Source organism: Salvia splendens, chromosome 2 (genome assembly GCF_004379255.2).
Source record: "Salvia splendens isolate huo1 chromosome 2, SspV2, whole genome shotgun sequence".
In the NCBI taxonomy this organism is placed as follows: Eukaryota; Viridiplantae; Streptophyta; class Magnoliopsida; order Lamiales; family Lamiaceae; genus Salvia; species Salvia splendens.
In genome coordinates, this window is record NC_056033.1 from 29412677 (window position 1) to 29439260 (window position 26584).

Genomic DNA, 26584 nt, shown 5'->3' on the forward strand with positions numbered 1-26584 from the left:
GTGTGTTTGTGTATATAAATGAGAATGAAAGAGGAGTATTTATAGAATAAAAAAGAAAAAAAAAATTAAAATTTCAAAGGTAATAAAAGGGTAATATTACCGTTTTTCATTTTATTTATTTTATTTTATTTTTTATTAAAATCGAATTTTTAAAAAATGATTTATTGCGTCAGCGTGACGACGCCCACTCGCGGGCCGACGAGTGGGCGTCACGCCTAGCGCCAGCACTCGCCACGTGGCGTTGGCGCGTGGCGAGCTGTCGCGAGAGCCGTCCCTCCGGGACGAGACGCTCGGCGAGACGAGACCAGGACGGAAGGCTGCAAAGCCGTCTCGTCTCTCCGAGACGAGACCGAAACGGTTAAGAGATGTGTTGCGGATGCTCTTAGGTTGCTTTGGAAACCGTTTGTTTTCTATATTCTTGTTAACAAAAATTAATTAAAAAGTTATATTAATTTAAGACAAGATCTCTAAGTTTTTCTTATTGAGAAGCAAAACCATAATTTTTGAAAGACATTTAGTTTCACTTAAATTAGAAGGAAAAAATATCGACAATAATATGCAGCGTAGATAATTAGGAAAAATACAATAAGTACAATATTAGGACTATATAACTAACAGCTAACCCTCCGAAATTTTTGAAAGATTTTTAAATAACTAGTTTATGCATAACTATTCACATTCATTAAGATTTTAAAAATTGTCTATTCGAAATCTAATACTTTCACAAATTCTTCATAGATGCAGCAGTACATCCTCCATATTCGAAAAAAAATTGTAAATTGAAGTTGTCGATAATAATAAAATGGGTTTTTTGTTTAACAACATAAATGGAGAATATCTCCATAAATAAATTAGAGATAACTATGATATTTAATTATTGCTTGTTTGGTAGCCTAGATAAGGCTAAGACATATGAGTTATATGGGTTATTTGGTGGATAAAATAAGGTCATGTTAGGCCATCAAAGCCCATCTCGGCCCGCTGAGGCCCGAAGGGAATTAGTTCAAAAAGGTGGATTATTTAACTACCCAAAAGAGTGAGATAGCATATCCTTTAACTTAAAGCCCATCTTAATTAATTATCTAGTGTTAATTTAACATATCTACCAAACATGCACTTAGTGTATATCACCAAACTCACGAAGCACTCCTGGACTTTCCAAATACCTACAGGCTTCCATTAATATTTGATATTAAAATGCAAAGACATGTGACAATATTATTTTTAAAAACTAATCACAAAATATATTATAACAAAATTCACTAAATTTGTAATTCTCTCTAAAATTTCATAGTAAGACAGAAATCAAGGCCACAGCAAAAAGAAAAAGGTTAACCTTAATATAAAGCGGGCCCATCGATTATTCCTGGGCCCCCCGGTCAACTGGCATTTTAGGCCGAAAATGAAATCGGAGTACTCCATATTAAAGGCCCGCTAAACGGGCCCACATACCTACTCTATCATCCCCTGCGACGCATACATGTGTTGGGCGACTGACACCTCATTTAGCAACCGTCCGATTGTATTACTAAGAGCTCTACTTCCTCTCTCCTCTCTTTCTCTCTCTATCTCATTATCACTCGCTTTTTTTCTTCGCGGGATTTCTCTCTCTATAGCTATTCCGCAGTTGTGTCTCTATATTTCTATCTGCAGGGAAGCTCCTTTCTCTCTTTTCGGCGGCATCGAGCTCTACGCTTACGCTTCCTTCAATTCTAAGAAGATTTCTTGCTTTTCCCCTGACTGACTCCCTATTCTCTGCAATTCCTTACTTTGCTTTCAGTGTAAGTTCACTTCTGCATTATTGCTTTCCGCAATTTCCTCTTCTCTCTTCCGGGACGTTTTCGTCGAATGTGTTACTAGTTTCGCCGCTTTCTTTAGATTTCTTGCTTTCAGCTGCGCAGCTGGTCATTGTGCTGGTGCTACCTCTTGATTTCATGTCAGTTAATTTTTAGGTTCAAATTAGTGCGGATTTAAGAGCATTTTGTAGTTACTGAGCTGAAGGTTGTTTGGATCTGTGGTTTGCTTGATTGGGAGATTTTGTAGATAGGACCGACATTTTGGTATTTTAGTTTATTTTTCGCTTTAAGCGTTAGTTTTACAAAATAGTCCATCAAAACGTGCGTTTTATGAGTTTGATTACGAACATTTCCAAAATCTGAGGGAAAATTGACCGCAGAGACTGAATTTGGGGTTATTGTGAGCACTAAAGACTGCTGTAACGCTGATTTATTAAAGTTATTAATTAGAAGTTGCTAAATAACGCTTACTACTCTCAGAATCTGTGGCTATATTTGTTGCATCTCCATTCGACAATCTAGATGTGCAAGTTTAACTAGTTATTGCATTTGGATTTATTGAAAAATGTACTTTGGTTTTTGAGTATGGTCTAACGAGTCATGTTTGTTTCAAGTTTACTTGTTTTCACTGATTAATCTAATTTTACTTCTATGTTGCATGTTCGTTCGTCAAAGCTAATATTTGTGTTGTTCCTGTTAGTGATGCTTTACCTCTTCTATCTGTGTGTTTAAGGCATTGAGGCCAGTTTTTGGTCTAGTTTATTTTTTCTGTCTGGCTTGGACACAATCATCTGAGAACTCAGATTGGTAAAAGTTAAAAAAAAGGTTCAATGGGTGCAATTGAATCATTTAATCTTGGATTATTTGTGGCTGATTGCTTTGTAATCCATTTCGATGTATTAGAAAGTTTGGTAGTTTGCTGAAAAAATACTTGTTACCTCTGTTTTCAGGAGAAGATATCCTTACAGCACTCAGATTGTTAGTTTCAATTAAAGCTACTCCACCTTTTAGTTTCTGACTGCTAGAGTGAGGATGTAATGCATGCCGTCAAGCAGCCTAGTTCCAGAAGTGTAGAAATGTCTATGGACATGGATGTTGTACGACAAGAGAGGAGCTTGGGACAAAGACAAAATGTGGTTTCTGTTGGAGAGAAAACTCCATTGCCCTGGATAGAAAAGGCTAGGCTGCTTCAAGGGAAGCACAGGGTTCGACATTCTTTTAGCCAGCCATCCGATGATCGGGGATTGGATTTTACTGAGAATGCAAGTGCTGAGAAAGTCCGGTCTAGATATGCAGGAAATGAGCGAAAGCCTCGGGTTGGAGGCAGGGCATTTGATGATAATGAGCTTGTAAAGCACATGTCTAATTTACCTGGCTTTCTCCAGCATGTAGAGAAGGACAATACCATCCAGGACAAGGCTCTGAACTTTGGTGTTCTTGACTGGAAACGTTTGGAGAAGTGGAAGTACACTGAGCGTATGCCTGGAAAACTTCTCAGGAAAGCTTCACCAACTAGCGATTCATTTGTTTCAGCAAGTGGGCTGCCAAAAATAAGTCCAAACTTGAAAAGACAACCCTCTTTACATACTCCTTACCCCAGTTTGTCACATTCGGCCAAGCAACCAGTGGCAGATGGTTCATCATCTCAGCAACCACATCCTCCTCAAAGTTTATTTATCAAGTCATCAAAGGAAGGAAGAAATAGTAAATACCAGAAGGAAGAAGAATATGTTGAGTATCTCAAATCTAAAGGAAAGGAAAGATGCAACCAAAAATATCACACTGCAGAAAGTATTAGGATTGTGATGCAGCAAAACCATTTTAAGCAAACAGAGAAGTATTCTGACCAATATTCTTCTGAAACAATTGCATACAAGAGCAAGATGAATCCACAGAAAGAGACAGTGTCAGAAAGGGAAGCTTCTTCTTCGTCATCCAAGCAGAGGAAACAAAAGGTTGCTCCCCTTCCACCCAACAAAGTTAGAGCTTATGGGAAGAAGAGTGAGAGGAGATATGATGAATTGAAACTTACCTCTGGATGTTCAGCACCAGAGCCACAAAATATAGTGCTTCTTGTTCCCAAAGATTTACAAGAAAAAGGTCGCTCAGAAAGTTCACAGATAACAGAATCCAGGACCTCACTTGATACAAAATTATCAGCAGTAGCAGTGACAGGGAACCGATTGTCTGGTTTCTGTTCACCCCGGGAGCTGTATTCTGGAGGATACTCTGATATTCCCCATTCTTGTCCTCTTCCATCAAGTTCCATGAAGCCCCATGACTTGTTAGCTTCTCATGCAACTGATGCAGATATTTTCCCAAATGCAGATTCTATCACCTCCACGTCATCTGAAGCTAAATTTTCAGATATGAGCGAAGAAGATATAAGGGCCTCAGCTTATATTGAGGCTTCCACTAGAAAACAAAGTATCAATGGTGAACAGTCCACTGCCAAAGGAAGATCTCCCTCACCTACACGACGGTTCAGCTTTAACCTGGGAAAGATGGGCAGAAGTTTTAGCTTTAAGGAAAGCTCAGAAGTTCCACAATTGTGTTCTACATATACTCCTGTAAAATCGGCCCCGGTGAGGTCTGAAGTTTCCCGTAGCATGGATAGCGTTGATAAGGATCAGGCAAATTCTAGTAGCAAAGCAAGGTCCAGCCCTTTAAGGAGATTGCTGGACCCATTGCTCAAGCAAAAAACAAGTAGTGATACTGTTCGACCACTAAATGGAAGCTTGCGCTCCATGACGGCCAGTCCCACAGGCATCAAGGGACCACCTCAAGATAAGAGGCCTGATGAATCAAATTTTCAGGCTCTTTTGCAACTCACTTTCAAGAATGGGCTACCTTTCTTTAGACTAGTGGTGGAGAACAGGAAGGACATGCTAGCTGCGGCTGTGAAGAGATTGCCAACTTCTGAAAAGAATGATCCTTGCATGGTTTACTCATTCTACACCGTTCATGAGATTAAGAAAAAGAGCATGAACTGGATTAATCACGGGTCAAAGAGCAAAACTTGTAGCCTTGGCTATAGTATAATTGGTCAGATGAAGATTTCAACTGTTTATCATCTGAAAGCAAACAGAGAGGGTACTAGTGAATGTGATGCAAGGGAATGCGTCCTGTACGGTGTTGATCCAGGTCAGGTAGATAAGCAAATGCTTGCATTTGTGCCTAAGAAGGAGATTGCAGCGATTGTAGTCAAAAACTCTAGTAAAAGGGTCAATGGTGGAGAGTTTATGGATAAAAACCAACGATCTGAAGGGAGGAATTTCCCACAGCTTGTGTTCCCAGCATCATTAGAAAGCCAAGAAAAAGCAAATTCTAATGGCACAATAGTCATCCTTCCTGGCGCAGTTCATGGTATACCTATCAAAGGCACACCTTCCTCATTAATTAGTCGATGGAGATCTGGTGGTTGTTGTGATTGTGGAGGATGGGACGTGGGCTGCAAGCTGCGGATACTTGCTGACAGCAGAAAAGGCAGTTACAATATTCAGGAATCAGCGTCAAGCTCTGTTGATCATGTTAATCTTTTCATGCAGGTACTTGTTATACTTCACGATACTACCCCCTTCAACTTTAAGTCTCGGTAAACTAACTATTTCTAATGATTTTAACAGGGTGGAGAGCACACGGGCAGACCTGTTTTCAGCTTAAAACCATTTAGCGATGAGTTCTATTCTATCGAAATGGATCCATCGATTTCTTTGTTGGAGGCATTTGCTACAAGTGTAGCGCATCTTACTTGCCGAAAAATTCCTGAAATTATAGATGACAAAGGTCAGTCAGAAGCAGAGCATGTTCCAGAGCCGAATCCAAGAGCTGATAGAAGGAAACCACCGCTGTTTCAAGAGCAAATCCCTGCAAAGTACGTTACGTGCCCACCCTTGTCTCCAGTTGGAAGGAGTTAGGAATGGAGATTTTGTTTTTAAGTTGTTTGGGCCACATCTATTTCTCAAAGAGAGGATGTTGCCATTAATCACTGCATCCTTGGATTATTATCAGTTTAGACTGGAAGAAAACGGTGATTAGTAATATTGTAAAGGTACCTGCTGATGCAGAAAACTTATATGACAGTGTAAATTTTGTTGATCAAGTCTAATTTTGCTACTTGTAGTTTCAAGATGTGCATTTCTTAATGTATATGGACAAGGACCTCATAAAGGGGCCAGTTAATGGGGTATTTGGTAGTTATGTTGAAACAAGTTAACAGCTCGTGTGGCTTTAACCGTGTCTTTGATACACGTTATTTTTATAGCCCAATTAAACCCGTCTTGAAGCCTATGTTTCAGCCTCCAAAATTAACTTGAAATAGATATATTTTTGAGGTTGTTTTAGTCGACATAAAAATTAACCAGATAAAAATTGAAGATATGGTAAATTTTTAACAAAATTATCAAACACATCAACTAGATACTGCATAACTAGCACAAATTATAATACATATAACGGTCATTATCATACCTAACCATAACATGGATATTCTACCAAACGAGCCCTAAAGGTATTGTGGTGTTAAAAATCTCCTTCACAGACCAACATACAATACAAAACCAGTATTTAGGTCTTACAAATTCTCACAGACCAACACAGGATGCAAAAAAGTGGTTTTGGTCTTACAATCTGTTTCAAAGATCAACATATGAGGCATGGTGAATGCATAGAAACCATTGACCATCAATCTTCTCAAAAACATTCGACGCAAAATGCCTTCCCCAGCTACTGCCCTTGGTCTTCACCATTTCGATGCAGGTAACGTAGCCAACCTCACCTCTCACGTGGACCTGTACGTCCTTGATCTCAATCTCGAGGGGGAACTCGTAGTCAGCCCAAACAAATTCCCAGCTCCCCATCACCAGGTCATAACCAGAGATGCCACTCACACCAGGGTGCACGACACACACATGGTTGCCCTTCGACCAGAGGGCTTGCATGGAAGCTAAATCCCCATTTCTGAACGAGTTGTAAAATAGGGAGTTTGCTGCTAAGACTGAAGCCTTGCTATCCTCCTGGAGAAGTCGAAGGCTGTCCCTGATCTTTGCTGCCTGGGAATAGTTCTCTTCCTCAATGGCAATCTGCAACTCCCGCTCCAATGTCTGTTCGTTCAGCAAGATGCTTTCACCACTCATGGTTCCACCAGACTCTTCCCTCGTCACCTGACATGATACCAGCAACCGCGATCTCGATCCTCGCACATAATTCACTGCTCTGAAGAAGAAAATAATGAAGATATATTACTCTCTTATAGCTCGATTCAAGAAACCGTATACTACAACATTGAACCAGTTTCACAATCAGCTTACGCACATTTCATCAAATACAGATAAACTCATTCACACTATACAGCTTATAGAAAAATCTCAACTATGATTCACAACAACGTGATTACAAATAGAAATACCGTGAAGTTCGAGTATCTTCTCTTCCACCTAAAACCACATCGTTTCGCCTGTGAGGACAAGGGTAAAGATGATGACGAAGCATCCCACCACTGTTGGCGCACAAGGCAGCTAAACGACTACGTTCTCTGCAGTGCAACACTGCCTACATTCATAACACATCAAACTAAATTAGGCACCCCTGATTCTTCAATCTGCTATACTAAAACCCATATCATTGATACACATTTCAATAACCAAAATGAAAGGCCTAATTCGAGCAGAATAATACTCCTAGGAACATAACACTGAACTTAATTATTCATCCCCAAATATCGAATTTCATACACCCTAATTACGATACAATTCAAATCCATCAACCAGAAACAAATAGATGAAACATAAAAGAGGGAAAATGAAACAACTATGCATAATCAGGATAAAAATTGACAAAAAAATTAAATTAACTCTCACATCATTTGTTGCGTCCCTAAATAAACTAGAACGGTTCAGCTGGGGCTTGAAACACATCGCGGAAAAATTTGACACCTCCATGGCAGCAACGATCCCGCCAGCTGCCGAGAAGAGAGAAAATTAAACGATTGATTATTACAGAAGGAAGCAATACGGAAGCATGATTTCAAAATCCTGTGGATTAGATAAGGATGAATTTGGACTTACTCGTTGACTGGTAGGAGAGAATACGAGAGAAGCGCTGGATTGATGAAGCAGCAGCAGCAGCAGCAGCTTAAACTGCGTGGAAATGAAAAATTGATCATTGGATTCGACTGAGTAGTTAATCCGGGCTGGGATGGTGGGCTTTAATTGGGATCGAATTTGGATTCGGGCCTATTTTAACTCCCTTGAAAATGAATTGGTAGGCCCGTAACAACTGTACACTAATACCCACATGATTGAAAAAAGGCTAATTTAAATTTTGGGATGTTGGACAATATGTTTACCGTTTTTGTAATTAAAAAAGATAACGATGATGGATTCCAAATAGTATCAATGCCTGTTATTTTTAAAAGATCTTTATATGGATATTTTGCATGCCATTTTATTGAAGTTTGCGAAAGAAAGTTATATTATTTTTTTAACGAAAATTGCACGAAGTTGTTAATATAGTTAAATTAATATTTTAAATATAATAAGGGAATATTTAATTAATTGTAATAGTTTAGTTTAGTTTAGTTTAGTTTACAAGTATTCAGTTCATTCGCTATACATTCAAAATAATTTAACAAGAGAAAAGGAAAAATTAGGAACAATATCCATATTATTTAATTATATAAATATAATAAGATAATTTGGCAAATAAATTGTAGTATTTAAATAATTATAATGTGGAATTTTGATAATTATTGTGATATAGGTTTATAATTATAGTAAATTTACTATATTTATAAACTCATTATGGTAATAAAACTATGATTATAATCAGGGACGAAGCCACACTGGGGCCTGGGGGGCCACTGGGCCCCCCAGCTATCGTAACCAGTATTAGATATTATGCTTTAACAATACACTAAAAAGTGTTCTAGCGCAGTTGGTTAATATACTCCCTTTTATCTGTGAGGAATTGTGTTCAACTCCCATGAACCACAGTTGATGTTTTCTTTATATTCTGTTTATTTCAAATTTTTCCATTTATATATTCTGTTCATTTTATAAATTTTCATGTTGGCCACTTTGAAAAATCTTTTTACTTATAATTTTTATCATTCATAAGATTCTTACTTTTTACACATCCACATCTACTAATTTATTTAATTTTAATGTTTATTATTTGTGTCACTTTGCAATATTTGATTATTTTAAACAATAATTGCATAGTTGATAAATTAAATATTTTTAGACTTCAATATACTCTTTAAATATGAAAATATTTTACTCCATATAATATTAATAAATTTTAGTCTAAGAATATACTCCATAATCTTTATTCATTTCTTTATAATCATCATTCAATTTCATCTCAAACTTCTCTTATTAAAGATTCATAGAAAATGAATCAAAGTTCTCTTATTAAAGATTCATAGAAAATTAACAAGTAAATATCGTAAGATTTAATCATTAAATAAATGAAAAAAATTATATTTTTTTCTTATGATATTTAGTCATCAATAAAAGTATTTTGACCCCCCAATAAAAAATTTCTGGCTTCGTCACTGATTATAATTGATTTACTATATTTATAGAGTATTTGCAAATATTTTATTATAATTGTAATAATTATTTATTAAAATTTTAATTAAAATAGATTTATATTTGTAGAGTATTTGCAAATTTTAATATTATAGTTAATAATTATGATTGCATGATTTTTATATGTAGTTTATATATCAAATTTATAAATATGAAATAATAAATAGTCGTGCATCACACGAATGAGCACGAATGAGATAGTACTAGTTTTACAGTAACCAAATGTAAAATAGATGCACGAATGAGCACGAATGAAATAGTACTAGTTTTACAGTAACCAAATATAAAATTAATAGTATAATGTAAGAGCATGCGCAGCGGTGGCGTCCGCCGCCGCTGCGCTCGCGCCGCTGGCACGGCGCTGCTCGATGTATCGAGCACGTCCGTGCCAGCGGACACACACGTGGCGCGCTCCCATTCGTCAACGGCATAGCCGTTGTGTTTAAACATTTTTTTATTTTTTTTTAAAAAAAATTGGTATTTAATTATAAATAATGCTAAAAAAAATATTTTCCAAATCCCAAAAATATGGCCGTTTTTTTCCAGTTTTTTCTGAATTTTTTTGATTTTTTTTTAATTTTTTTTCCCAAAATCATCTATAAATACACTCATTTATCACATCAATTCATCTCTCATTCATCTCTCATTCATAATTCTTATACAAACTATCAACACATTCAACCTTCACTCAAAACATCAAATGGATTTCACTCATCCAACAACGACTTGAACGTGCTCTATTCTTCACCACTCTTCAATGATGTGATGAATGGTGTAGCACTGGCGATCGATTCACCATCAACGAAAATACATACCGCATGGGTTACTATCTCGCCGATGGTATCTACCGAAGGTGGTCGACGTTCGTGAAGACGCTCCACAACCCGCACGACCCGAGACGGGTTCTTTTTGCGCAGCGTCAAGAGTCAGCGCGGAAGGACGTCGAAAGAGCCTTCGGGGTCCTTCAAGCTCGATTCAACATTGTGAAGGCCCCGGCTCGGCTGTGGTACGTGAATAATATCGCCGACATCATGTTCACGTGTATTATATTACACAACATGATTATAGCCGACGAAGGGCCGAGGGCGGCTAGCTTCTACGACGAGGACGAAGCCGGAAGCTCAACAGCGAGGTCTCCCCCACGCTGAGGCGAGCATACGACGGTTGGCCAGAGGATCGAGAAAAGACACACAATGCGCGATACTCGATACCACAATCAACTACAAGAAGACCTAATCAACCACATGTGGGCGAAATTCGGCAACGAGTAGTGGTTTTTTTAATTTTTAGGATTTTAATTATGTATTTTTTAATTTTATTTGTAATTTGTAATATTTATTATGGTTTTTAAATGGATTTTAATATTATGGAAATGTTATTGTTTAATTGAATTTTATATTAATTGTGCTCGTCCTTGCGGAAGAGCACAGTTGTGGGTGTTGTGCTCTTGCCAGAGAGCATACATGAATAGTACCGCCCGGGCCCACAACCGTGCCGCTGGCAAGAGCACGGTTGTGGATGCTCTAAAGTTCATTACAAACAAAAGATAAGTAACTTAACCAAATTTATCTATATAATCATTTAGTATACAAAATGATAATTTGAGCATTTACGTTATATCTATGAAACAACTATTTTAAGTATTTAAGAAACAATACCAGAGATAACCTTATGATATTCATATGAATGACTTTAGAGCGTCCACTATAAGGTGGACGCGGCTATAGCCGCGAGTGGGGCGGAAGCGGGGCGGTAGGCGCGGCTATTATAGTGGAGGGGGTGTCCGCCGCGAGGGTGGACGCGGCTGGTGGGGGGGAGGGCGGCGGACGAGGCTTCCCCGCGAGTGGGGCGAGGACGCGGCGGTGGGTGTATAGGCGCGGCTATAGCCGCGGCTATTATAGTGGCGGATATCCGCCGCGGCTATAGCCGCATTTTTTGAATTTTTTTTTTCGTTTTTTCATCTATAAATACCACTCCCCCTCTTCCCCCACTCCCATTTTCACAAAATCCATACACCCACTTTCTACAAAAACACTCTCTACAAAATGCACCGAGGAGACGACGAATCACCCGACACTCGGGCAGCTGCCCCGGCATTGCGAGTAGCGAGGGCAGTGGCGCCGGCGGTAGCGGTGATCAGCCCGAGCGGTCCAGCCGCGGCAAGCCATACAGCAAAGACGAGAGGAGGAGGAGGAGAAGAAGAAGAAGAAGAGGAAGACGAGGAAGCCGACTCCGACACCGAGTAGACGGTGCCGGAGTTTTGTAGTTGTATTTTATTTTAATTATTCGTTGTATAATTTTACCGGTTTGCAATACAACGAATATTCGGGCCTAATTACCTCGTATTCTAGTTATTTATACTGCGATTATTTAAATTACACTTGATTGAAACTAAAAAATATTTAAAAATGAAAATTGATTATAAAATTTGGGGGCTATTGGAGTTGTCCACTATAGTGGCGGAAATAAAATTTTGGGGCTATGGACAACAAAATTGGGGCTATAGACAAAAACTGGGGCGGAGCTATTGGGTGTGTCCGCCTTATAGTGGACACCCTTAGACCGTATTTCCTATCTCGAAATACACGGCAGACATAGATTGAAATATCTATAAAGGCTTAATCTCATTACTGAAAAGGAAAAACAAATTTCAATTGGATAATGCATTAATTAGCCAAGTTTCGAACGATGAGCTGCTTTTGATGTAAATCATCATCCTCATTTAGTAAATTGGAAGTGTAATTAATGTATTAGTAGCATGCTTAATTAAAATCACAAAAAACATTTAAATCGGATATTGTAAGAGCAGCCAACCCCGTTTCGTCATCACTTTGTATAAAATAAATTGTACTAGTGATAGTAACTATAAAATAAATTGTATTAGTATCTCAAAATAAATTGTGCATATATTCATTGGCAACGGATTCACCGTGGTCTAATCGCGTTTCAATTCAAAGCAAGCGGCAACTTGTATAAATCTAGAGAGAGATAAGAGTGAACTAAAAGCAGGTGGAGAGAGAGAGAGAGAGAGAGAGCACCCCACCACGCCACAGTTTTTTTAGGGGAAAGAGAAAGAGGAAAAAGGAGCTTCCTTTCGAATTCAATTTCAATTTCAATTTCAATTTCGTTTTAATCGATCATTTCCGTTTGCCACTGTAACTGCTGGAATCGAATATAGTCGATTTGGAAACTTGGGGTTTGGGTAATTGTAGATCTTGTTGCGGAGAAGTTTAATTCTTGAGGAAAAGGGGTTCTTGCTAAGGATGAAGGGTGCCCCTGTCCGGAGCAGTTTGCTCGTGATGTAATATGGCACTCTTGTTGGCTGACAGAAACAGAGACGATGTCGTTTTACGTTGGTCGCGAGGCTTCAAAGGTTCGCCCCCAACACTTCAATTTTCAACGAATTCTTATTGGGAATTTTTTCTTCTTGTTGCCGTGTGTATTGTTTTACTGATTTTGCTGCTTCTTTTTCAAGTTATGGAAGAGATTTTGTGCGGAGATTGCAACAGAGCTCAACCTTCTTGCAGAAAATTGGAAGTATATTTTAGGCGGTATCGTTTGTCAGGTTTGTTCAAGTAACTATGTTGGCTGATTTGCGAACTTGTTTGGGGAAATGGGTGAAGATTTGTTGATTTTGTGAACTTGTCTCTGAACCTAAACTGAATCATGAGTCTTGACTCGATTTTTTTAACAATTAAAAATGGGAGTTCGGATTGTGGGCCGAAAGCAATGAGTACATAATTTTTTTTTCAGTCTTTTGCCTTTTTAAAGGAGAATCTCCACAAGAGAATGAAATTCCATGCTTTTCGCATATTGAATTGGAGAGAATAATGAAATTTAGAAGTTGCTTTAGAAGTCCAGTTTTATAAAAATTATCCCTTTTCTCCCTCTTATTGTCTCAATTTTAAAGCTTTGATATGCTGGATATTTTCTTGTTTGGAATGCTAGTGAAAATTTTTGCCAATCTTTGATAAAATGTGGTTTGTAGCTACAATGGAAAGATCATCGATCCTTGGCATGATATGGTCCACTGTTGCTGTGTTGCATCATGTTTTCTTTTTTTTGTTTACCATGGTTAACTTAGATTATGTTCTTTATGCCGGAGTCATGTACCATAGGGAGTACAATTATTTGCTGCGAATCGTTGATGCTTCAGTATTGATGTTACAAGACAGTGGGAGTCTTATATTACCTGTGATGTTCATTTCATTTGCACTGTATTCAGTACATCCACGGACTAGCAGCGCGAGGGATTCATTATTTTCATCGGCCGGGACCAACACTTCAGGATGTTGGCTTCTTCCTTCTTCCGGTAATATTGAATAATCCCTTCATTTTTTGCTAATGTTATTAGTGATATTCCTTGTTCGGCTTGAGATATTTTCTTATGGTCTCATCCTTATTGAACTGTAGGAACTTGGCCAAGAAAGAGCTTACATTAGTGAAACACTGTTTACCTTCATTTTCCTGTCTTTTGTTTTGGTGAGTTTTCTTCAATTCAATTGTTCTTTAACAAACTGCAACTAAGTTTTAACTTTAAAATGCTCATTGTGCCACTGCAGTGGACTTTCCATCCTTTCATATTGAAGACCAAAAAGATTTACACAGTCCTGATATGGTGCAGGGTCCTCGCATTTTTAGTCGTAAGTGCAATCTTGCTAGTCTTTTCAGAAGCTTTTTTCATCCCACTGCTACTACTTGGTTGGTTTAGTAAGCATCAAACAAGTGGTCATATACTAAGTTTGTAGTTTTCGATCGTGTGGACTTCAAGCTGAGCGATGTTTTTAATTGTTTTTTCGGGTGTCTTGGTTGCAGATGGACAGAATTTGCCTTATTTTGAATTTCATTGAAAAATCAGACAATTATGTATGGTTAAGTAATTCACATCCACTTTATATTTGTTTCAGGCATGCCAGTTTCTTCGCATCATCACTTTCTACTCTACGCAGCTGCCCGGTCCAAATTATCATTGCCGCGAGGTATAATATTTTATCTTTTCTGTTGATGTGGTTCTTAACAGAGATAGTCTATTTCTTGATTTCTTAGTTTCTACATTGTCTTTTAAGTAAACCATATAACTCATGTTGGGTTTTGTCCTTTTTTGTCTTGAGTCATGTAGGGTTCGAAGCTCGCCACACTGCCTCCTCCAAACAATGTTTTACAAGCTCTATTAATAGGTGACAATTCCCCTCTTGCCTGACATCATATGTCAGTGATGAAATTTAGAGTTCTATGCTTATTGTTTTAATTTATTTGGTTATGCAGTTCCTAGTGGAGTTCTTTATGGCTGTGGTGATTTAATATTTTCGTCTCACATGATATTCTCCCTAGTCTTTGTGCGGACATACCACAAGTATGGTACTCGAAGGTAATATCACGTTTCCTTTCAAATATATACAAGTTAATTTTTCTCTTCTGAAAGTTAAGCAAGAATTTCACCATCCCCTCCAATGAATAGAAGATGTTGATATGTCATATTACACCTTTGCTATGTGAATTTCTGATTTTAATATCGTCTGATCTAGCAGGTTTGTTAAGCAGTTATCCTGGTTAACCGTTGTCTTTCAAAGCTTGTTGATTGTGGCATCTCGTAAGCACTACACAGTTGATGTCGTCGTGGCATGGTACACTGTAAATTTGGTCGTGTTCTTTCTCGACAAGAAGTTGCCAGGTAAGCATAAGTTTCACTTGATCTTTTTATTGTCATCCTTCGTTAGTTCATATATTTTGAGCCCGACACGGATGTTATACCTGCAGAACTACCCGACCGTTCGAGTGCATCTGCAGCATTGTTCCTCCCTCTGACCAAGGATAACAAGACCAAAGAAGAGAATCACAAACTCTTGAATGGGAATTCCGGGGATGCTGCTGACTGGGTATAACTTAGCTTCTCGTCTTGCTCTTTCGGTATTACCTCATCTTCACAAGCTAAAAAGTAGTCTTGTATCGTTGTGCAGAGGCCAAGAACTCAAATCAACGGCAAGATCATGGAAGAAGGCAATGTCGTGCATGTTGAAGCAGTCATCAGCGGCGTCTAGTGGATGGATGGGCACAAACCCCTGGTCTCCCGAGAGGTGCCCCTCAAACTGGTAAAATCGCCACTTATAAACTTATAGCATCGAGTTTGTGTAGTCCAGTTTAAAGCTCTCATCTTTTAGTAACAAATCCTCAACAAGATGATGATGATGATGTATCATGAATTCAAAAAAAAATTCTCTGTAATTGCAATCAATCAATCTTGATCAGCAGTTCTCTCCCACTTTTCTCTGAGGCACCTCACATTCTATCATGTGCAACAAAGATATGTTTGCTTATGACATCTGAATTACATATTCAAATGACTGAATGAATCATTGACCCCTCCCATCCCATGTGCTGTTGTGTAGAGGGTTTTATATATGAATCAATCATGACAAACCAAAATAAATGAATGTGGGCCGGGCCGACTACATAATCTGTTTGGGCTTTAACTCAGTTTCAGTTGTGTCCAATTGTAAAAAGAATTCAAACATTGAAATCAATACTATGAAGTTTCATTGAGAAAAAATGAAATTCCCAGACAAAGACAAGATGATGTTATTGGTCAGTTATTTGTGTGTGACAGTTACTTGGTATGCAACAATGGAACAGATGCCTGTGCTATTTCAAGAAACCTCAATTCTCAATTTACTATATGACAAAATAATGAGTACAGAGAATATTGTTTGAATATTTGGTGAAGGTTTTGCCCCACAAAATATCCTCTTCCCCAAAACCATTCCGGTACTAAAATTTTGTCATTCAAATATACCAATTCTCACACATTTTTAGGCTTGGTGAAAGTGAATTGTACAGCTAGTATGGTTAGGCATGTGCCTCTTTTTTCATGTGCATATTTGTTCAAACTTTATAGCGGCAGTGTGACCCCTCTCTACTTATTTCATCCATCATACTATTGCCGCAATTTATGCTTAACAAATTCATGTCAAATATTATCAACTTGGGTCATGTGTGTGTGTGCGAGAGAGAGAGAGAGGGGACAGTCAATGAATGGCCACCACTTTACAAAATTTGATAGCTAATTAAGAGGTAAAGGATCAATGTATTTCTACTCAATGAAAAGCATATGTGTTTGTGTGTGTGTGTGTGTGTGTGTGTGTGAGAGAGAGAGAGAGAGAGATCAGATGTGTGGTAGAAATAATTAGAGCACTTGGTGGTATACAGTCAGTGTGCCTTGTGGGGTGTTAATCATGATTTCATAAGCCTTTTTGTTCCATATTTAGGGCTTCATTATTCTGCAGGGACCTTTTTAAGATGCCAAATGTCTCCTTATCTCAATATTATTGCACTTATTGTCTATAACCTATTTGGTTCCACACACAAATTGTATGTAAAATTTTATTTGGCAAATCGTAAAGTGTATTTGGAAAATTGTAAAGGGGAGTACAAAATTTGTTCTCTCTTTTTCCCATCTTTTGCTGATATTGATTAGTATGATTTCCGAATACAAGCAAGGATCATTTATCTTTATACTAATAATAGGGGGACTAAGTGGTATTTAAGTGTCAAAAGTTCGGTTGCTATCATGATTTTTCAATATCCCATCACATTTTGTAGTGATTTCAATAGCATCATTCTCAATAATTATGTGCCATAATTTACATTGCGAGAAATTGCTTTTACACCAATTGTCCACATAGTATTAAAATTTTGTTTGTCGAAAGCAAATCAGAATCCACTTGGTCTCGAATTTCTTAAAACTGTGGTTCCCCTGCCACAGTGGCAGGTAAGAACTGTGAATCAACAAAAAGAGTAAAAAGTAACACATGCCAACTGAGAGAGAGAGATGGAGGAGAGAGGCATACACAAATCAGGAATGATGAGAAAGTTGCATAAATAAGAAAGCTAAAATTAGGGGGAAAAAACATAATCTTTTTCAAACACAACTCACATCATAAGTGTGGTAGATAGTAGTACTATTCACCAAAATGAAAATAAAATCATAGTATCCCACGCACACCAACCCCATGCTTTGAATATGCTTTACTGCATGCTCTTAAAATGTGAACACCTCGTCTGAACAAAAACCACAACACACTATTCTTGGATCCACAAATTCAAATCTCCCATCTCTCACATAAATCCCAATGCTCAAAATCTTGATCAAACAGACTAATTAAGACAGACAGAGAGAGAGAGAGAAAGGGAACATTTTTTTTCCTGTGAAAGCCTGCAGTTTCAGTTTCTGCAGAAGTAAAAATCATGGGTGCAAAGTGCTCCAAGTTCTCATTTTGCTGGTGGCATTCTCATCTCAAACCATCTGTTCTTCAATCCACTGATCCGGGTCAGTTTGTGCACCTCCATTTGATTGAATTTTTTTTATGGGTTTGTGTAAAAATGCAATCTTTTTCATGGGTTTTTAGAGAATGGGGAGAAAAATTCTTTCCCAAGCTTCAGAGAGTTCAGCTGGGAGGAGCTGAAAACTGCAACAAAAGGATTTTCTTCAGACAACATAGTCTCTGAGCATGGTGAGAAGGCTCCTAACGTTGTTTACAAAGGTTTTCTTGAAACTGAAGGCTGGATTGCTGTTAAGCGCTTCAACAAGTCTGCTTGGCCTGACCCTCGCCAATTTATAGTTAGTACATTCTTTCTTTCAACTAGTTGTTTGTTTTATGACCATGTGTTGTTCCTCTTAAATCCCATGTCATTGTGAATTTTTTAAAATGATCAAGATCAATTTATGAGGTTGCAAGTGGTTGTTTTGGTTGGCTGCATTTTCATTGCCATGTCGTTGGTTATTAAAGGATGAAGCTAAGGCGGTGGGGAACTTGAGAAGTGAACGATTGTCTAATCTGATTGGATTCTGCTTTGAAGGAGAGGAGAGATTGTTGGTGGCAGAGTTTATGCCTAATGAGACTTTGGCCAAGCATTTATTTCACTGTGAGTTTTATGGATTGTTATTAAAGATTTAGTACTACTTGCTTTTTTGTTGATCTGTTTTGAACTTATACTGTGCTTTGGAGATGGTTGAGGTAGGGTGTAAGGGGTCATAAAGTTGCAAGATTCAGGTTTTGTGGTTTTGGTTCATTTTGCTTACAATTAGTAGTTTTCTGATGTGAGCTAGTGTTTGGGATATGGAAACAGGGGAGAATCAGCCCATGAAATGGGCAATGAGGTTGAGGGTGGCCTTGTATTTGGCACAAGCTCTGGACTACTGCAGCGGTCGAGGCCGGGCTTTGTATCATGATCTTAATGCTTACAGAGTCTTATTTGATCAGGTGGATATGTCTGTTTCACCATGATTAATTAAAATCTTGAGCACTGTGTTTTCTCACATCAGCCATTGCTCCTTGTCTAGGATGGCAATCCCAGGCTCTCTTGTTTCGGGTTGATGAAGAATAGTCGAGACGGCAAAAGTTACAGCACAAACTTAGCCTTCACTCCCCCAGAGTATTTGAGAACTGGTATGCACAACTGTTATGTGATGATATATCTCTTCCTATCTTCAATAATGCTTCCCCTTCTTCCTTAATTCAGGAAGAGTGACTCCAGAAAGTGTGGTTTACAGCTTTGGAACTATGCTGCTTGATCTCTTAAGTGGCAAACATATACCTCCAAGCCATGTAAGATCCCATTATATTGTTTTCTCCATCCTTTCAGATCACTATCTATGTCTATGACTTTGTAGGCACTTGATCTCATCCGCGGCAAGAACTTTCTGATGCTGATGGACTCCTGTTTGGAGGGACATTTCTCCAATGACGAGGGAACTGAGCTGGTCAGGCTAGCCACCCGTTGCTTGCAGTACGAAGCTCGGGAGAGGCCAAACACAAAGACCCTAGTCACTTCCCTCATGTCTCTCGAGAAAGAAACTGAGGTAAACTCAAGTCAAGAAAAGGAAAAACTCAACTTTCCCAACTTAGTTTAGTTTAGAAAAGAAAAAACTCAAACTTCAACAAATGAACAATGCAGGTCCCTTCCTACGTTCTACTAGGCATCCCACAAGGAAAAACCGGCTGCACGGTGCCACTTCTGCTGACTCCGATGGGGGAAGCATGCCTGAGAATGGATCTCACCGCCATACACGAAATCCTAGACAAGGCCGGATACAAAGATGATGAGGGAATTGCCAATGAGGTCGGTCTCCCTCATTTCGGCGCGTTTGATTAAAACTGATGCGATCATCGTTGACAACGCCTTAATATCACACGAGTTGTCTCTTGATGCAGCTATCTTTTCAGTTGTGGACCAGCCAAATGCAGGAGACCTTGAACTCCAAGAAGCAAGGAGACGCCGCATTTCGCGCCAAGGACTTCGCCACTGCCATTGACTGCTACTCACAGGTAAAGCACGAAATCCTCGTATTAGCACTTGCCTATCTTTGTATAGATATAAACTTGAATGCGCCTGTAGTTCGTCGAAGGTGGGACTATGGTTTCTCCGACGGTGTATGGGAGGCGGTGCGTGTGCTATCTGATGAGCGACATGCCTAATCAAGCACTCGGAGATGCGATGCAAGCACTGGCGATATCACCACAGTGGCCGACTGCTTTTCATCTTCAAGCTGCCGCGCTCTTCACGCTTGGGATGGAGAATGATGCCCAAGAATCGCTGCAAGAAGCCTCCAATTTGGAAGCAAAACAAAACAAAAATTGAAAAAACTGTATAGACTTAAACTCCCCTTCCTTCATGTATTTAGGCTTTTCAACACTCCAACTTTGTCTAAAGCAGAGGATTATCTCACGCTTGTTGCTGTTTTTCTTCTTTTCTTGGAATTTGTTGGTTTTGAGCACTCTTCGTTAAGTTTTGTGCGTTATGGAATTATGTTTCAGTGGAAAGATCGTATTGTTTAAGCTCACTGATCAAACTTAACTTCTTTCCAAACATGCACATAAGCAAATTAATACATTGAACTGACAAAAAAAACTAGGATCACTTATCTCTTAGACGATAAACCCCAATCCTACAATCCAAATTACATAAACTTACAATAAACATTAACCCTCAAACCACGAAGTATAAGCTTAAATGATTTTATGATAACACATGCTAGTAAATAAAAACGATATATATAGATATCATCAAATAACCTATGTTGAGAGATTAAATCAAATCAAATATTACTCGAGCACCAAATAGCTAGTTTGAGAAGAAATTTCCAACTATGTTGAGAGATTATATGAGAAAAACGTATTGAATCTTTAGCAGCTAGTCGATTTCGATACACTGTAAAGTACTGCCTAGCATAATAACTGGTTCTGATTACAAAAAATCAGCTAATGCAACTTGACAACGCCAAATAAATACCTGCCATATTCAGGTTTTATTTGATTAATCAAAGGTTTTCAACAAATACAACATAATCCTTGTATACTCATCGTGAGTCAACTGACGAAAAGATAAATTATCTCCTCTACATTGGAGGTCGACTGTTGCCTAGCAGTTGGCCAACTAAGTTGGTCACCTGCAGTGAAGAAACGATCTGTTAGCAAGTGTTCTCGGGTATACAACGTTTGTAGAATATGTTGTATTTACACTACCATTGAGATGATCATATGAGAGAGAAAGAGTGTAAAATAATCTACAAAACAAACTCCGAAACACTAAAACTATGATTTGACCAGATGCTTGTGAGAACTAAGCTAAGCAAGCATATTAGAATCCTGGCTTAGAATTCCTAAAAATTGCTAAAACCATTAGGATACACCATGTGAATACTATCTTCTGCATCGATTACCTCTATCCTTTATAAAGATACTTGCATTCTTTGCTCTCAAAACGATAGGTGAATAATTAACCAAAAACATTAAGGGTTGAGTACTTGTCTGATAAGCTCCTAGGAAGACTAATAAGGGTTCAAACCATCTAAATACCACATGTACGTCTTACATAACGTATTAAAAAACTGCATGGTTTGCAAATTATAGCCACATTGAATAATTCATATGAATGGCAATGGCAAAATAGACACGCACACATTTCTCTACCGAATGATCACAATAATAATAAACAACCAATTACCTGCCAATATTTCGAAACACATCGGTCAATGCAGCTGTTTTCCCCCATGTTTAACTCAGCTTCCTTGTACCTATAAGAAGAATGAACAAATAAGTCAGTTACCACTCTTAAATTATTCCGATCAACAGAAAACCTTCCACAACTCCACAATCAAAAACAGAGCTTTCAGGAACAATGCCAAAACGTACTTATTCTCGATGCACTTGCTGAAACACGTGTGTGTAAGCCTGAATTACAACAAAGGTCTCATCAATTCAATACATATAGAAAAGTGGAGAAAACTTAAGCACAAAATAAAAAAAAAATAAATACTGAGGGGATTGAGCAAAATTGTAAGTGACCAGGAAGACATTAACAGAAACCACCATTTCAATTCAAGGATTACCCAAAAATACAGAGTAACACAGAAAAATCATTTAACATAAAAAACAGCAATGAATAATTGCATCAATGCAGACACACACACAGCGGTTACCTACTTGTTAAACATATCAACCCTGTACTCCATCTCCTTCTCCATCATTCCAATAATCTTCCACGAAAAAAATGATTCAGAATACTCGAAATCAATTTGATAGAAATCAGTCCTAATTAGGCATGATTGAGCGTAGAGGAAGTACCTGTTCCCTCTCATGAGCAGATGGGGCGTTGCTTGCAGCCATTGCAGATCTGAGATGGAGATAGCGACTGAAATCCAAAATATGAGATTGCAACTATGAAAAATGTCGAAGAGGTAGAGCTTCTGAACTTAAACCCTAGAATTGAGGCGGATGGAAAGCAAGCACGATTTTCCGGTGTGAACGAGTCGCACCATAATACCATGCACCTTAGGCTCTCGTGGCAGTAGTATACTACAGTATTCTTTTGTACCTTGTACGTGTCAAATTTAATTGGACACTTTCAATAACAAATTTTTATAAAGTTGATATACCAAGAGAGGCTAAAATATTTTGTTTGTTTCATAAAAATATATTTATAAAAGCATAATAATAATAATAATAATAATAATAATAATAATTATAATTATAATAAAGGATTTGTAGTTGTGAGTCTTATTTGTATCTGCTCTAGCCTGGGTTTTAATCAATGTTTTAAAAATCGGACCGGCAAGCGAACCGGCAACGTTACTGGTTCACGGTCCAACCGGCCGAACCACCGGTCTAACCGTTTTACTGTTGCAAATATATATAAAAATATATTAAATTAGTAAATGATTTACAATTAATAATATATCACTATCACAACACATTAAACCTTATAGATAATTAGTGATTTATAAATAAAAATAATATTAAAATTTAGTAAATATATTCATATATATATATTTAATATTAGTTAGTCTAGATAATGTTTATATTAATTTAAGAAAATTTATTTCGTAAAATAATATATAATTAAATACGAATTAAGTACTTATTAATTAGTTTAGATAAGACTATTCATTAATGTCAATAGCTAGGGTATATAAATTAAGTATGTAATATAAAAAAATTATTTATAGTGAATAATGAATCTTATATGGTACTAATAATAATATAGGTGGTAAGTAGAGCATCATTAAAATATAAAGGATGATAATTATATACTATAATTAACAATTATATTAAAGAATAATAAAATTAAAATGAATTATTAGTTTTTGTAGATAAAATTAATGGTTAATGTATAAAAATATTTAATGTTCAAATTGTTCAATGAGCCCATGTGGTGGAGTGGTAGATGTCTTCTTAACTAGAAGAGATGTCATGAGTTCAACCTCTACCAACAACAAATTTTAAAAAATTTTGAAAAAAAAATAGAAAACCAGTTTTCGGTTCACAGTTCAACCGGTCCGACCGGTCGGTTCCACCAGTTCACGACGGTTCAATGCAGTGGTAGTTTAAAGGGGTGAACCGGACCGGACTACCTACCGGTTCGCTGTCCGACCGGTCAAACCAGCCGGTCCAGTCCGGTTTTTAAAACATTGGTTTTAATGGACATGGATTTGAGTGTAAGAAACGGCCTAATTAAAACTCATTGGTTGCAATGAGTTTTAGCCCATAATTACATTTATTTTCAACTTTTGGACACCCTGCAATCTACATACTCTATTCTTACCCACTTACTTTATCAACTTATTTATAAGTGTAAAGCTATGCAGTCATGTGGCTGACCATAAAAAGATATTTTTGTAAATATGTATCAAGTAAACATTAATAATTTAATGTTTACTTGGTACATATTTACTTGCAGGGTGCCGGGGGCTACGGCTCTGCCCATCGAATATTTTTTTATTTTTTTTTTCTAAATTTTTCTATAAATACTACATTTTACACATTTTCACCACACAATTTTACACCCTAATTTTCACTCTCTATATTTTTGTTGTCTCAATATGCAAGGTGGAGATGGTGATTCCTCTGGCTATGGAGACTCGGATACGGCATATCCACCTTCCCAGCCCTGGAGATCGAATCCCACTCCCCCTCCATCCCAGATGTGGAGTTCAGACATAATTATTATAGTCCGATAATTTTTATTCTAATTAAATTAAAATATACCAACAATTGAAAAAATAATTAGATTTGTGGTTGTGGCTTATCCACTATTAGACTGAACAAGTTTTTTTTGTGGTTGTGGATAAGTTTTTATGGCTGTCGATAAGAATTTGTGGCTTGGCCTAACTATTGTGGACATTCTAAACGTTAAGGTTTCGACTTTTAAACTAGCTCAGCCGATTAATTGGGCTAAAAGCTAACCAGAAAATAAATCCATTTGTTTTCATTCTTAGGGATTCTATATTTATATAATATAATATAAATATATAAAAGTTAAAGATATAAATCATACGACAAATATAAAATTCTAATTCTAAAATATTAAAACAAATCCAATTGCATAATATAAAATCAATAATAAATTATTCAACAATAGTTTGATCTCGTACAATCAATGTGTCTTAAAAATGAATTCTAAAGTATTAACAAATCATTCTTCTGAGTCTTTGACAATATTTTAGGCCTCAAAATGATCACTCCCCTTTAGCTTAGTTTATAGCCTTCAAACACTTCGTCATCTACTTCCACTTATTCTATAGTAATAGAGTCATTTTATCATTTTAGTATATTTTATAATAGTAAAGTCATTTATCATTTTAGTAAAAATCAACATATATCTTCTCACTTATTTATCTTTCTTACTTTTTCCACTATTCATTTACCTTTTTCATTTTCTACTTTATTCTTCATTTATTTAACTCACTTAATATAATTTTTCATAAATTTTGTAGCGAAAAGAAACTCATCCATTACTATGGAACAGATAGAGTATTAAATAAATTAAAATAATAAAATATGATACAACATGAGAAAGTAATTTGATTTTAAATTATTAATTTTATGTATTTGGTTCAATAATAATAAAATTAGAAAAGTAATTAGATTTTTGAAAATAAAGAAAGTTGGATAAAATTACGGGATTCCAAATCCTCAATCTAACCTAAATATTATTTTTCCAAATCTGACGATTTTAAAAGATACTGAAGGAAATATACTGTTTTATTCATATTTACGATTCTCTTCTGGTTCTTCTACTTCGTTTGTCTCGACTTTCACTTAGAATGTTGGTAGATTGTGATGGCTCAAGCTCGGCAAGCTCGGCAAGCTCGGCAGCTCGGCAGTTATGACAACTCGTTTCAGCAGCCGATTAGATCTGTTTGTTAGTCAAGTTTTAATCCTAGCCGTAGGATTGAAACTAGCCGTTAGTTTCTGTTAAATAGCTAATTCATTAGTTAGTTTTACACTGTAGCTCATCTTCTCTCTCTCGTTTTTCTCATTCCAGTGAATAAAATTTACTTTACAATTTCATTCCAATCTTCAACCGATTGTTCTTGCTACTCAAATCGTTCCTCAATTGTTTACAAATTGGCGCCCTCTGTGGGAATCGGGAGGCGCGATTGATTTCTGATTTGTTCTTTCGGTGGTGAGATTGGAGGGTGTTATGGCTTCTAGGTTTGAGGCCGAGAAATTCACGGGTAGGAATGATTTCGGCTTATGGCGGATGAAGATGCGGGCTATGCTGATTCATCAAGGCCTTGCTTCGGCGTTGGAGGCGGGCGGAAAGGAGGATAAGTCGGAGGAAGGGGAGAAGGTGGATCTTGACGAAAAGGAGATCCTTAAACGAGCTGAGATCGAGGCGAAAGCTCTCATAGTGCAATTGTGCTATGCCTCGGGGATAAAGTTCTTCGAGAGGTTGCAAAAGAAAAGACTGCAGCCGGAATAATCGCGAAGCTCGAAGACTTGTACATGGCTAAGTCCTTGGCCAATAGGCTGCTCATGAAGCAGCGGTTATACTCCTATCGATTCTTGGATGATAAAGGGATATTGGAGCAACTTGAAGACTTCAATAAGGCGGTCGATGATCTTGAAAATATCGACGCCTCGATAGGGGATGAAGATAAGGCAATATTACTTTTGAATGCTCTGCCGAAGTCATTTGATCAGCTACGAGATGCTATATTGTATGGCCGAGAGGGTACTATCACCCTTGTTGAAGTTCAGTCGGCCATAAGAGCAAAAGAAATTCAGAAGTCAGGCTCTAAGAATCCAGAGGCTATGGCTGAGAGCCTAAATGTCAAGAAGTTCAAGGGAGTCAAGAGGTTTCAGAAGCCGAGCCAAGAAAATCAGAAAACTCCATCAAATGATCAAAAGGAAACCCGCTCATGTCATTGGTGCAAGAAGCCGGGTCACCTCAAAAAGGATTGCTTCGCATGGAAAAGAAGGCAAGCAAATGGTGGTGGAAACCGTGTTCCATCTACTGACTGTGTTGAGGAAACTGATGTGCCAGAAATTCTGAATGTGATGGAGGGTGGTCTGGGAGGATCTTGGATCATGGACTCGGGGTGTAGTCTGCATATGAGTCCGAATCTTGGCTGGTTTGAGGAGATCCAAGAGATGACTGGATCGGTTATATTGGGCAACAACCAAGTTTGTACCATCCAAGGTATAGGCAAGATCAGGCTGAGAATGCAAGATGGATCTGTGAAGATTATAAGTGAAGTGAGATATATACCTGATATCAAGAGGAATCTCATTTCACTTGGGCTTCTTGAACGCAAGGGATATACATTCTGCTCTACTGGGGGAAAAATGACAGTTTCCAAGGATCAAAGAGTGGTGATGGAAGCTGAAAGGAGGGGAAGCTTGTACTATCTACTGG

At 37.6% G+C, this 26584-nt stretch overlaps 5 protein-coding genes across 5 annotated transcripts; 3 read left to right on the top strand and 2 right to left on the bottom strand.

Moving 5' to 3' along the window:
* Positions 1-1531: 1531 nt before the first annotated feature.
* On the top strand, positions 1532-5925 carry LOC121792123. The gene is made up of 3 exons (XM_042189945.1): positions 1532-1781; positions 2747-5344; positions 5423-5925. The coding sequence occupies exons 2-3, from the start codon at positions 2834-2836 to the stop codon at positions 5711-5713; spliced, it is 2802 nt and encodes a 933-aa protein (XP_042045879.1). The 5' UTR covers positions 1532-1781; positions 2747-2833; the 3' UTR covers positions 5714-5925.
* A 258-nt stretch (positions 5926-6183) lies between these two features.
* Positions 6184-7997, bottom strand: LOC121764089. Its single transcript, XM_042160168.1, has 4 exons — positions 7862-7997; positions 7655-7755; positions 7204-7346; positions 6184-7010 (listed from the first exon to the last, which is right to left on the bottom strand). The coding sequence occupies exons 2-4, from the start codon at positions 7733-7735 to the stop codon at positions 6431-6433; spliced, it is 804 nt and encodes a 267-aa protein (XP_042016102.1). The 5' UTR covers positions 7736-7755; positions 7862-7997; the 3' UTR covers positions 6184-6430.
* Positions 7998-12332: 4335 nt separating this feature from the next.
* LOC121792125 (phosphatidylinositol:ceramide inositolphosphotransferase 2-like) lies at positions 12333-15647 on the top strand. Its single transcript, XM_042189947.1, has 11 exons — positions 12333-12761; positions 12864-12953; positions 13614-13700; positions 13802-13870; positions 13951-14031; positions 14296-14367; positions 14508-14565; positions 14654-14756; positions 14917-15059; positions 15146-15264; positions 15346-15647. The coding sequence occupies exons 1-11, from the start codon at positions 12729-12731 to the stop codon at positions 15424-15426; spliced, it is 936 nt and encodes a 311-aa protein (XP_042045881.1). The 5' UTR covers positions 12333-12728; the 3' UTR covers positions 15427-15647.
* Positions 15648-15787: 140 nt separating this feature from the next.
* Positions 15788-20205, top strand: LOC121792124 (serine/threonine-protein kinase BSK5-like). Its single transcript, XM_042189946.1, has 10 exons — positions 15788-17711; positions 17791-18002; positions 18172-18307; positions 18512-18645; positions 18726-18831; positions 18905-18990; positions 19056-19244; positions 19340-19504; positions 19597-19710; positions 19781-20205. The coding sequence occupies exons 1-10, from the start codon at positions 17630-17632 to the stop codon at positions 20021-20023; spliced, it is 1467 nt and encodes a 488-aa protein (XP_042045880.1). The 5' UTR covers positions 15788-17629; the 3' UTR covers positions 20024-20205.
* Positions 20206-20510: 305 nt separating this feature from the next.
* LOC121792126 (mitochondrial import inner membrane translocase subunit TIM10-like) lies at positions 20511-22218 on the bottom strand. The gene is made up of 5 exons (XM_042189948.1): positions 22009-22218; positions 21868-21920; positions 21577-21615; positions 21389-21458; positions 20511-20831 (listed from the first exon to the last, which is right to left on the bottom strand). The coding sequence occupies exons 1-5, from the start codon at positions 22048-22050 to the stop codon at positions 20781-20783; spliced, it is 255 nt and encodes an 84-aa protein (XP_042045882.1). The 5' UTR covers positions 22051-22218; the 3' UTR covers positions 20511-20780.
* Positions 22219-26584: the final 4366 nt, after the last annotated feature.

Coding starts and splice junctions, on each gene's coding strand:
- LOC121792124 (XM_042189946.1), top strand. CDS start 17,630: ATGGGTGCAAAGTGCTCCAAGTTCTCATTTTGCTGGTGGCATTCTCAT. Junction 18,646..18,725: donor ACAGAGTCTTATTTGATCAG/GTGGATATGTCT, acceptor CTCCTTGTCTAG/GATGGCAATCCCAGGCTCTC. Junction 18,991..19,055: donor AACATATACCTCCAAGCCAT/GTAAGATCCCAT, acceptor ATGACTTTGTAG/GCACTTGATCTCATCCGCGG.
- LOC121792123 (XM_042189945.1), top strand. CDS start 2,834: ATGCATGCCGTCAAGCAGCCTAGTTCCAGAAGTGTAGAAATGTCTATG. Junction 5,345..5,422: donor ATGTTAATCTTTTCATGCAG/GTACTTGTTATA, acceptor TGATTTTAACAG/GGTGGAGAGCACACGGGCAG.
- LOC121792126 (XM_042189948.1), bottom strand. CDS start 22,050: ATGGCTGCAAGCAACGCCCCATCTGCTCATGAGAGGGAACAG. Junction 21,921..22,008: donor CTGCTCATGAGAGGGAACAG/GTACTTCCTCTA, acceptor TTTTCGTGGAAG/ATTATTGGAATGATGGAGAA. Junction 21,459..21,576: donor AGCAAGTGCATCGAGAATAA/GTACGTTTTGGC, acceptor TTCTTCTTATAG/GTACAAGGAAGCTGAGTTAA.
- LOC121764089 (XM_042160168.1), bottom strand. CDS start 7,735: ATGGAGGTGTCAAATTTTTCCGCGATGTGTTTCAAGCCCCAGCTGAAC. Junction 7,347..7,654: donor TTAGGGACGCAACAAATGAT/GTGAGAGTTAAT, acceptor TTATGAATGTAG/GCAGTGTTGCACTGCAGAGA. Junction 7,011..7,203: donor GAAGATACTCGAACTTCACG/GTATTTCTATTT, acceptor TTTCTTCTTCAG/AGCAGTGAATTATGTGCGAG.
- LOC121792125 (XM_042189947.1), top strand. CDS start 12,729: ATGTCGTTTTACGTTGGTCGCGAGGCTTCAAAG. Junction 14,032..14,295: donor GGGTCCTCGCATTTTTAGTC/GTAAGTGCAATC, acceptor TATTTGTTTCAG/GCATGCCAGTTTCTTCGCAT. Junction 14,368..14,507: donor CAAATTATCATTGCCGCGAG/GTATAATATTTT, acceptor TGAGTCATGTAG/GGTTCGAAGCTCGCCACACT.